Source organism: Amblyraja radiata, chromosome 18 (genome assembly GCF_010909765.2).
Source record: "Amblyraja radiata isolate CabotCenter1 chromosome 18, sAmbRad1.1.pri, whole genome shotgun sequence".
Taxonomy (NCBI): Eukaryota; Metazoa; Chordata; class Chondrichthyes; order Rajiformes; family Rajidae; genus Amblyraja; species Amblyraja radiata.
In genome coordinates this window covers 47,319,220-47,331,413 of record NC_045973.1, presented here as the reverse complement: position 1 = coordinate 47,331,413, position 12,194 = coordinate 47,319,220, and the positions used below count along the sequence as shown (strand labels likewise).

General features: G+C 42.2%; 1 protein-coding gene across 2 annotated transcripts in view; it reads right to left on the bottom strand.

Moving 5' to 3' along the window:
* stab1 (stabilin 1) overlaps nt 1-12,194 on the bottom strand; it is a 245,543-nt gene that overhangs the window by 71,287 nt on the left and 162,062 nt on the right. For both annotated transcript variants that reach the window (XM_033037289.1, XM_033037290.1), the window contains exons 36-39: nt 11,107-11,163; nt 3,965-4,072; nt 3,094-3,289; nt 340-435 (exon numbers count right to left, since the gene is read on the bottom strand). In XM_033037289.1, the coding sequence (XP_032893180.1) occupies nt 340-435; nt 3,094-3,289; nt 3,965-4,072; nt 11,107-11,163 (457 nt within the window). The remainder of the gene's footprint in view (nt 1-339; nt 436-3,093; nt 3,290-3,964; nt 4,073-11,106; nt 11,164-12,194) is intronic.

The following is a 12,194-nucleotide window of genomic DNA, read 5'->3' as shown; positions in this document are numbered from 1 at the left end:
AGTCATGGAGAGAACGTACAAACTCTGAAACAGACAGCACCCGTAGTCAGGATCGAACCCGCTTCTCTGATACTGTAAGGCAGCAATTCTACCGCTGCAGTACAGTGCCTCCCTAAAGCTGTACTTTCTTAGCTGTATGTGCAAAACAGGTAATCACAGCCGTATTAGTGCATCACAAACTTCTGTGGCCTGAGTCCCTCAACTATGGTATAATTGGATCACCCGATATTAACTCCGAAAAACATTTAAGACCGCTACTTGAAGAAAATATATTGACAACCTACCTTCTGTAACTATATTTTCAATTTGTTTTTTGATCTAATATAAGATTTCACTTACCTTTATCACAATATTTACTTTCCCATCCTTTGTAACAGTAACAGCTTCCGTCACCATCTAGCCCATCATTGCAGTTCCCATTTGCGCACAAGCATTCTAAACACATAAACAAGTAACTGGTTAATTGGATTGTGAAATGGTTGTGATGGTGGGGAGAAAAACATTCAGATGTAAACTGATAATCAATAGACAATAAACAATAGGTGCAGGAGTAGGCGATTCGGCCCTTCGAGCCAGCACCGGCATTCAATGTGATCATGGCTGATCATCCACAATCAGTACCCTACTCCTGCATTCTCCTCATATCCCCTGACTCCGCTATCTTTAAGAGCCCTATCAAGCTCCAGAGAACCAGCCTCCATTGCCCTCTGAGGCAGAGAATTCCACAGACTCACAACTCTGTGTGAAAAAGTATTTCCTCATCTTCATTTTAAATGCCTTACCCCTTATTCTTAAACTATGGCCCCTGGTTCTGGACTCCCCCAACATCGGGAACATATTAGTCCAAGACAACGTCTGATTTAATTATATCATGGGAAGAGTAGAAGAATGGGTCATCAATCAATCAAATAGCCATGTTCACTCAACCTTTTACAGAGTGGCATGGATAAATCACTATTGATAATTCAGCTGCCTATCCTCAAAGTTGGAACAAAATAGTGGACCAATCTAACTGGAGGTGTGGATACTAATAATAAGACATAAACCTGTACTTCCGACACTGTCAGCAAAGGTTAGTGCAATATTATACTTTAAATGAGTGCAACACTACATACCACGTGTCTGAACAAAGGTGAACAGAGGTACTTTCCTCAATTTCGAACAATGTTAAAATTATAATTTTGCGAAGTTAAGCAAGTTACATGAAAAGTAAACATTATACACAAATATGTACCTTATTCAGCCTTTCAGAGGTCTCCACTATTACTTAAGCCGGTTTAATTCAAAGAACCTCAAGATATCAAGAAATGACTCAATAATACTGGACTTAGTGAACAATATGGGTCCTATCACAATCTAGACCATTGTATTAGTTTCCTCTCCAGTGATATTATTCAAATATAACATTAATATGACATTATATAACATGAATTTTGTATGGCTTTGTAAATATTTGATTAGTGTTCAAATGTAAATAATTTGGTGTACATATAGTGGCTGGTGTACATATGGTGTACATTATAGCTGCTAAATTTGTATAACATAATTACAAGCAGTTGAATAAGGGGCGGGAATTAATAAGCTTTGGCTTCTTCCTGCTCCTTTTCGGACACATATGATTTCATTTATTTATAGATATTGTTTATGACACTTTATAAATATTTTTGTTTTTGTTTTTTGTATGCTGTTTCACACTTGCTTTTTATTCTTTTATTCTGTTCGAAATAAATAATAAAACAAAATAAAAAATAAAATATAACTTTATAACTTACTATCTAAATGGCATCGTTGGGAAAAGGGAAAGTACAACGGGATCAGGGGGTCCTTGTACATCAGTCTATGAAAGTAAGCATGCAGGTACAGCAGGCAGTGAAGAAAGCGAATGGCACGTTGGTCTTTATAACAAGAGGAATCGAATATAGAAACAAAGAGGTCCTCTGCAGTTGTACAGAGCACTAGTGAGACCACACCTGGAGTATAGTAGGACATTCTTGCTATTGAAGGAGTGCAGCGTAGGTTTACAAGGTTAATTCCCGGGATGGCGGGACTGTCATATGCTGAGAGAATGGAGCAGCTGGGCTTGTACACTCTGGTGGTTAGAAGGATGAGAGGCTATCTCATTGAAACATATAAGATTGTTAAGGGTTTGGACACGCTAGAGGCAGGAAACATGTTCCCGCTGTTGGGGGAGTCCAGAACCAGGGGCCACAGTTTTAGAATAAGGAGTAAGCCATTTAGAACGGAGACGAGGAAACACTTTTAGTTACAGCGAGTGGTGAGTCTGTGGAATTCGCTGCCTCAGAGGGCGGTGGAGGCAGGTTCTCTGGATACTTTCAAGAGAGAGCTAGATAGGGCTCCTAAAAATAGCGGAGTCAGGGGATATGGGGAGAAGGCAGGAACGGGGTACTGATTGTGGATGATCAGCCATGATCACATTGAATGGCGGTGCTGGCTCGAAGGGCCGAATGGCCTACTCCTGCACCTATTGTCTATTGTCTATAACATCGATAATGTTTTATTATCAATGTTTAATGTTTTATGTGTCATTCCTAAATGTCACTGTATGTCATGCTGTCACTTGCGGGCAGAGCACCATGGCAAATTCCTTGTATGTGAATACTTGACCAATAAACGTATTCATTCATTCATTCAAATGTTAGAGATGGCTGAGCATGATACTTCATATATACCAGCACTTTCTCCTGCATCTTATAACCATATAACAATTACAGCACGGAAACAGGCCATCTCGGCCCTTCTAGTCCGTGCCGAACATTTATTCTCCCCAGTCCCATTTACCTGCAATATAAACACTTGAATGTAACATATTTGATCAAAATTGTTTAGGAAGCATTGTGGTCTTGTGAGCAGTTGTTTGCCAGAATGGTGGGACATCTCAGAATAGTGGTCACATTTTTAGCCTTTTAGTCAAATTAAAACACAACAGAAAGTTACTTATCGATGAGAACATGAAGCACCCCCCACATCAGGAACAGCATAGGTTACACAAATATTTTTAGTATCCTTGAAACAAAAAGTGATTGTTATTAAATTTTCAATCCATTTATAATTTGAGTAGAGTATGATCCGTACCAAGTGCGCAGTTTGTTCCGTATCTTCCAGCTTCACAAGATTCACAGGCAGTGCCTTGAAATCCTTCGTGACACAGACACTCTCCGGTTCCATTAATACCATCCTGACAGATGCCATAATTGGAGCACAGAGCACGTGGCATGCCAGGGCACATCTGGCACCGTGCTCCAAAGTATCCCACACAACAATCTAAAGTCTAGAGCAAGCAAAACCAGCAATGAGATGTGCATAAGGAAACAGATAAAAGAACTGCTTTAAGACTTAATAGCAAATTGGAGCTCACTATCCCGACAAATAAACAAAATTACGATACGATAGAACTTGAACTTGGGGTGGCACGGTGGCGCAGCGGTAAAGTTGCTTCCATGCAGCGCCGGAGACCTGGGTTCGATCACGACCACAGGTGCAGTCTGTACGGAGTTTGTACGTTCTCCCCATGACCTGCGTGAGTTTTTTCCGAGATCTTCGGTTTCCTTCCACACTCCAAAGACGTACAGGTTTGTAGGTTAATTGGCTTGGTAAATGTAAAAATAGTCCCTCGTGTGTTGTATGTGTAGGATAGTCTTAATGTGCAAGGATCGTTGGTCGGCGCGGACCCGGTGGGCCGAAGGGTCTGTTTCCGCACTGTATCTCTAAATAAACTTTATTTATCCCAGGAGGGAAATTGATCTGCCAACAGTCATTAAAAAAAACACACAAAATTGATGAAACATGAAATTAAAGTGACGAGTGGAAAGGATTGGGAATGTGCAAAGATTGGGGAGAGATTCCAATTTAGCAGTTGGATCAGTCTGTGCCTCAACCAGAAAGAAGAACATTTAGGATGGGAAAAGCAGAAATAAAAGCAGTGACATGTGGAAAGTAAACTTACAATAATGACTTGCGTACAATTAGGTCTGCAGCCAGCGTATTCCACATTTCTCCCATATCTAAATTGTTTATAATTGCAGTTTGGTGTTCTGACTTGGCCTTGAAGTTTCTAAGCATAAAAATGAATGTTTAACAGTCAAGAGTGTTTAATTGCCATATACATATACCGGCCAGAGAACAGTGAAATTCCTATTTGCTGCAGCTATACAAACAAATACATCACAGTTAATTACACAATAAATTCTTAAATATGACACTTTATTGATTATGAGTATTATACACAGTTCAACAGTGTACAATAAAACATTCTCAAACATTGCTCTTCAATTTCGGAAAAATGTAAAAATTATAATTTTTCAAAGTTGAGCAAGTTGTGTAAAAAATAAACATTGTACACAAATATGTATCTTGTTCAGACTCTTTCAGAGGTTTCCACTATTACTTATGCTGGATTAATTCAAAGAATATCAAGAAATGGACCAATTATACAGGATTTGGTGAACACTCTGTGTCCTGACAGAATCTAGACCAAATCAGTATTGGTATTAGTTTGTTATTGTCACATCTACCAAGACATAATGAAAAACATTGTTGTTCATGTTATCTAGGTAAATCATACCTTACACAAGTACAATTAAACCATACAACTACAACAGGTAGTGCAAAAAGAGAAAGATAATGGAGTGTAAAATATGGTGGTACAACACAGAGACCATGCAGATAAAAACAGTGCAAGGGCCACAATGAGGTACATGGGAAGATCGGGAATTCATCCTTAGCCTATCCTAGAGAGATTCATTCAAGAATCTGCTAACAGCAGGGAAGAAGCTGGTCTTGAATCTGGTGATGCGTGCCTTTAAACTTTGTATCCACCACCCAACATGAAAAGGGAGACAAGGGAACAACCTGGGTGTAAGTGGTTCTTGATTATGTCGGTTGCTTTGCCAAGGCAGAAAAATATAGTGGGGGATGTGGGGGAGGCTAGTGTGCATAATAGACTGGGCTGCGACCACGGCTCACTGTAATTTCTCACAGTCTTGAGCAGCAGTTGCCAAACCAAACTATAATGCATCTCAATAAGATGCTTTCTTTGTGGGAATTAGCAAGAGTCATTGTAGACGCGGTGAATTTCCTTCGGCTTCTGAGGAAGTAGAGGCGGTGATGTGCTTTCTTGGCTGCAGCTTGTAGTTAGATGAGGACAAATTGTCGAAGATATTTACACCTAGGAATATGAAGCCCTCGATCATCTGATGACCTTTGGTCCAGAACCAGCGATGCTGCTCACTATACAGTTACAACAATGCCATTTATCAGAATTGACAATTGTACTGAATGTTCATCAAGAGTTAGGCGAATCCTAACGAGACACTGATCAAAGTTAGCAAAGTGATGAAAGGGATTGACAACATTTACTAATAACCTGTTCAGTGCTCAGTTCAACAGAGGCAGGGCGCTTCAGCGGACTCTATAACGTTGTTACAATTTTATTTAGTTTAGTTTCAAGATACAATGTGGAAACAGGCCCTTTGGCCCACACCGACCAGTGATCCCCACACATTAACACCATCCTACATGCACTAGGGCCAATTTTACATTTGTACCTAGCCAATTCACCTACAAAAGTCGTTGGAGTGTGGGAGGAAACTGAAGCTCTCGGAGAAAACCCACGCAGGTCACCGGGGAGAACGTACAAACTCCATACAGACAGCACCCGCAGTCAGGATCGAACCCGGGTCTCTGGCGCTGTGAGGTAGTAGCTCTACTGCCACCCCACCCTGCTGCCTGTGGGGCATGTGGGACATATTTCTGGAGATGTGGCAAGAATAACTGCCCTTGTATTCAAGGTAGTATTCATCCAGGGGCAGCAATGTAGGGACAGTGATGGGGATATCAATGGGACCACGTCATGGTTGTGTGATTACTGGAACCTTTCTTCTCAGCCTAGGACATCATTTTATTTTGCATCTCACCAGAATTATTTTCAGTGACTTTATCAGTAACTTTGTCTCCAGTCCATAATTGTGTGCAACAAGACCCCAATGCTTTTTCCACAGCTGCTAATTATACATGACAAGCAACATTCATGTCCCAAATTAAAAGATGACAATCAAGTCTCACAAGAGGGATGCAAGCCATTTCCTTTTTACATCCAATGCCATTACCAGCCCCAAGTCCCATCAGTACAAAGACCGAGAAATCAAAATGGCTGTGGGCTTTGATGAAATATCCGCCGTCTTGCTGAATATCTAAGGTGCAGAACAGGACATCGCTTGCCAAGTCATTCGCAGAGAGCTCCAAGTCTGGCATCTATCCAACAATATAGGGTGATACAGTGTGGAAACAGGCCCTTCGGCCCAACTTGCTCATGCCGGCCAACATGTCCCAGCTACACTTGTCCTACCTGCCTGTGTTTGGTCCATATCCCTCCAAACCTATCCAAACCTGTCCTATCCATGTACCTGTCTAACTGTTTCTTAAACGTTGGGATAGCCCCAGCCTCATCTACCTCTCCTGGCAAATTATTCCATACACCCACCACCCACAATATGTTAGACCAACTCAATTATGCCCTGAGTGACATACAGCAGAATAAATCCAAGCCATTGCTGACTCTTCACTATTGCCAGTCATCAGTAAAGTGACAATGGCTTTGTTGTCACTGAAACTCAGTTTGGATTCAGTCAGAAGAAGTTGCTAAACATCACTATAACTTGAACAAACAAACTGAATTCCAAAGGAGAGGTGAGAGTGGCAACCACTTGAGTTCAAGACCACACAGTGGCACAACGTTAGAGTTGCTGCCTTAAAGCACCAGAGACCCGGGTTTGATCCTGACTACGGGTGCAGTCTGTATGGAGTTTGTACATTCTGCCTGTAACTGCCTGGGTTTTCTCCGGGTGCTCCGGTTTCCTCCCACATTCAAAAGACGTACAGGTTTGTAGGTTAATTGGCTTCAGTAAAATTGTCCCTAGTGTGTAGGATAGTGTTAGTGTACAGGGTGATCAGTAATTGGCGCAGACTCGGTGGATCGAAGGGTCTGTTACCACACTGTATATCTAAACTAAACTAAACTTCATCTAACAGAATGCATTTCAAGAAATACTGGGTGATCTCAAGTCAATGGGAATCATGAGAAGAACTCTCCACTGGCTGGAGTTAAACTTAGCATAAAGGAAGGTGGTGGTCTCTCATGTCACCCACTGGCCTCAGCTCTGTTGTTGCTGCTGATCCACAACATGTTCTACATACCCTGCCTTACGCTGCAAGATCTACCTTGAATCTGCACCATTTAGGTTGCTGCCATTAAACATGCTGGAGGGAATGTTCGGTATTAAGGTTTGATTTAGACTTCACAAGGACCATGCACCACAACATCATGGAGTGATCTATTAATAAGATTGAGCTGGATCTTCGCTCATATGTGGTCATATATTTGGTTCTGGACCAGCGTTTGGCAACACTTACTTCAAGCTTCAGCCAATTCTGATAGTGGTGACATTTAAGACGCCCACCCAAAGAACACTATATGTTCTTACTTTCCTCAGTGCTTATCTTGTCAGAACGACTGAGCCATCAGCTGCAAGTGAGCAGTAAGTGATCATCAGCAAGAGGTAGGGTTTCGGCCCGAAGCGTTGCCTATTTCCTTCGCTGCCGCACCTGCTGAGTTTCTCCAGCACTTTTGTCTACCCAAGAGGTTTCTCTCAATGGGTCTTCATTTGGTCCCACTTTGGAGTATTTGATACATATAGATCACTAGACTAAGTGGGACCCGTTGGGTCCCATGTTCACACGGGAGGGCTGGTCCCCCGACACAATATTCCACCTCTCCACCAATTCCAATATTGGTGGCCAGTGGGGGGGGGGGGGGGGCTTTCGGGGGCGCTGGTATGGGTGTTGTTGGCTGCAGGGACTACTGGTCTCCAGAGGGCTAGTATGGAAATTGTGGGCCAAATGGATTCTTGAGGTGGCAGCTCAGTTCCTCATGCCTGATGTGCTGGCAGCTCACTCACGGCTGGTGGGCTGGCAGTTGACTCACGGCTATTCCTTGAAATTCCATTTCAAGCAGAGTGCAAGGCCACCAAATTCAAATCCATTTTCCTACCATTTCAAGCAGGGTGCAAGGCCACCAAATTCAAGTGCAGTTTCTTATCTCTTCGAGCAGGGTGCAAGGCCACACAATTAAAGTGCAGTTTCATACCACTTCAAGCAGGGTGCAAGGCCACCAAATTCAAGTGCAGTTTCATACCATTTCAAGGAGGGTGCAAGGCCACCAAATTCAAATGCAGTTTCATACCATTTCATGCAGGGTGCAAGGCCACCACATTCAAATGCAGTTTCATACTATTTCAAGCAGGGTGAAACCACCATAAAAACCACCATAAAACCACACAACACACCAAACTCACAGTTCAGTAGACATTCAGTGTGTTCAGTTGATTCACAGCTCAGACAGTCATGACCTCTCCCTCCCCCATCATGCAGAGACTGAGCCACCCACACTTCTGGGTTTTATAATCCCTCGCCCTCCCACCGGAGAAGTTGTGGCCTTCATGGTGTGATTGACAGGAGAGAGATTCTCAACATTTTTTAAACACTAATAACACTTTTGTTTTTCATTGATGGGAAGAATCCTCTGCACCTGATGAGCGGAGGGGGACTGAGTAAGATGGCCAAAAATCACAGCCGTAAATGCTAGCGTTTTATCTAAAATCAATATAGTGCAAACAGGAAGTTGTCAAGTTTAGACAAACAACCATTTGCATGCAGTGCCTTTTCACTTCAACCCAACCTCCCCAATCAACCATTTGCAGGCAGTGCCTTTTTTACTTCAACAACCATATTTTCATTTTCAAACCACATTAAGGGCACTCACAGTTGAGTAGACATGTGTTCAGTGTTATCCAGAGCTCAGAGAGACATGACCCTGGCTTCCTCCTTCTTGCAGAGACTGAGTGAGGCACACCACTTCCTGGTTTTATAGTCCCTCCCCCTCCCTCCAGCAGGGGCAGCAGCGAGAATGGCAATTTAAAAAATATATATATATCTCTCTGATATTTCATCAATGGGAAACATCCTCTGGTCCAGGAAGGCGGAGGGCGGCTCTGAGCGAGGTGGCCAAAAATGACAGCCGTAGGTGGCGGCGTTCTCTCGGAAATCACAGCACAGCGAGCCAAAAGCGGTCAAGATCAGACTTTTAGTAATATAGATTGAACATAGTACAGCACAAGAACGGGCCCTATGACCCACAATATCTGTGTCAAATATAATGCCAAAACCATCACTTATCTACCTGCACAGAACCCATATCCATATGCTTTTTTTTGTGTAAAAAAACTTGATCCGCACATCTACTGTAAACTTTGCACTTCTCACCTTAAAACTATGCACTCTAGTATTTGAATCATCCATCCTAGGTGAAAGATTTTGACTGCCTACACTATCTATGCCCTTATAGGATACAGCTATGGCCTCCTCACCTAACCAAGGTTATACTGACTGTGGAGGGAAGATTCTCCAGGTTGGATCCTGGGTTGAAGGGTACGGCATAGGATTGAGTATTCTAGGATGCTATTCTCCAGAGTTTAGAAGAATGAGAGGTTCTCTCACCGTAATGGGTAACATTGTTAGATGGCTTGACATGGTGGATATGGGGAGGACATTTTCCGGACCCCTCAAAAGAAGTGCTAGGATTGAAGTATTTAGGACTGAAATGGGGGTATAATTTTTCACCTGGAGGTAAATGAATTGTTGAAATTCTCTACTCATGAGGCTTCGGAGATTCAGTCACTTTTAAATCATCAACTTTTAGATGATTTCATCCAGAGGTAGATTCTTCAATGGCAGAGAAATCAAAGGATGCGTGTGAAAGAGCAACATTGTTGAGCTAGAAAAACAGTCATGAATGTGGAACAAGGTTCAGATGTTCTTATGATCTCCTCATATTGGATCTGATGATGAGACAGAATAAGGTTTGGGAGGAAAAATATCTGAACTGTGGAATGTAATGAGAGGCTGGAACTCAGCACATGTATCCATTGTTAAAATATCCAGTGACAATCACATTAACCAAAAGGACACAAGTAATTCTTGTGTCCTTTCATAGCAAAAGGATTTGAGTATAGGAGCAGGGAGGTTCTACTGCAGTTGTACAGGGTCTTGGTGAGACCACACCTGGAGTATTGCGTACAGTTTTGGTCTCCTAATCTGAAGAAAGACATTCTTGCCATAGAGGGAGTACAGAGAAAGTTCACCAGACTGATTCCTGGGATGTCAGGACTTTCATATGAAGAAAGACTGGATAGACTCGGCTTGTACTCGCTAGAATTTAGAAGATTGAGGGGGGATCTTATAGAAACTTACAAAATTCTTAAGGGGTTGGACAGGCTAGATGCAGGAAGATTGTTCCCGATGTTGGGGAAGTCCAGAACAAGGGGTCACAGTTTAAGGATAAGGGGGAAATCTTTTAGGACCGAGATGAGAAAAACATTTTTCACACAGAGAGTGGTGAATCTCTGGAATTCTCTGCCACAGAAGGTAGTTGAGGCCAGTTCATTGGCTATGTTTAAGAGGGAGTTAGATGTGGCCCTTGTGGCTAAAGGGATCAGGGGGTATGGAGAGAAGGCAGGTACAGGATACTGAGTTGGATGATCAGTCAGGATCATATTGAATGGTGGTGCAGGCTCGAAGGGCCGAATGGCCTACTCCTGCACCTATTTTCTATGTTTCTATGTTTCTAAGTAAATTACCAAATTAAGCACTTCAGTTTCAGACATTTTTTGTGTATCTGAATGTTTTCATTTTCCTCTCACTATGCTAATTTTCAATAGGCTCAATGATGATCACCTCATGTTATCAGTACAATATACAGCTACAAAAAGTCACAGATTTAAGGCAAGGGTTTCTAAAGCTCTGCACAAATTTTCAGATCTTGGCTGAACTTTTAGATGATTCACAGTTCCAAAATTGGATATTCCTTCAAATGGTGGAAAAACCATTTACATGTAAATTCCCAGCCAACAAAGTCATCCACTAACAACATTTTGCAATAAATCATTTTTTGGAAAATTGGAATTAGTTATGGCTCAAGGGATCACATTGGGAAAGAAAAGTAAAAACAAAGATGGCTGCAGAGTCTCTACTTACAATAGGAGCTGTCCCTTCAGGGCAGATGGGCTCAACATCACAGCTGCCGCAAGTTCCCTTAAAAAGAAAAATATTAACTATGATATGTGTTCTGATCAAATTGTCATGCACAGAATGCAATTGAGCACATTTCCAAGATATGTTTCACAAATTCACAAATTATAGGAGTAGAAACAGGCCATTCGGCCCATCGAGTCTACTCCGCCATTCAATCATGGCTGACCACTGCCTCCTAATCCCAATTATCTGCCTTCTCCCCATAACCCTTAACACCCGTTTCTTTTGATTGTAAACGGAAGAAAAAAAACGATAAAACGTATTTCATACAAATGATATTCAATCATTTGTTTGCCAATTTAAATGAGGGGAAACAATATGCAGTGGTTGATGTATTTTACTTGATGCTGCTGTTCAGAAGCTGGTTGCCATTTCCAAGCTGGAAAGGGTACAGCGAAGATTTACGAGGATGTTGTCAGGACTAGAGGGTTTGAGTTTTGGGGCTGAGGTTGAGGTTGAGTGGGCTGGGACTCTATTCCTTGAAGTGCAGGAGGATGAGGGGTGATCTTATAGAGGTGTATAAAATCATTTAGAGAAATAGATCTGGCAGATGCACCGAGTCTCTTGTCCAGAGTAAGTGAATCGAGCTCCAGGGGGTTAAGGTGAAAGGGATAAGATTTAATAGGAATCTGGGGTAACTTCTTCACACAAAGGGTGGTGGGTGTATGGAACAAGCAGCCTGAGGAGGTAGTTGAGGCAGGGACCATCCCAACTTTTAAGAAACAGTTAGACAGGCACATGGATAGGACAGGTTTGGAAAGATATGGACCAAACGCAGGCAGGTGGGACTAGTGTAGCTGGGACATGTTGGCTGGTGTGGGCAAGATGGGCCAAAGGGCCTGATTCCACACTGTATCACTCTATGACTCAAACAAAAAGTACAGTATACAGATAATTTAATGTGATGAGACAGAGACATCTGGGATTAATAAACTTTCCTTAATGTTGTTATAAAGTCATCAACTGTTCCCCATTGGTGCCTGAAGAAGGGCGCCAACCAGAAACGTCACATATACATTTTTCCTCACAGA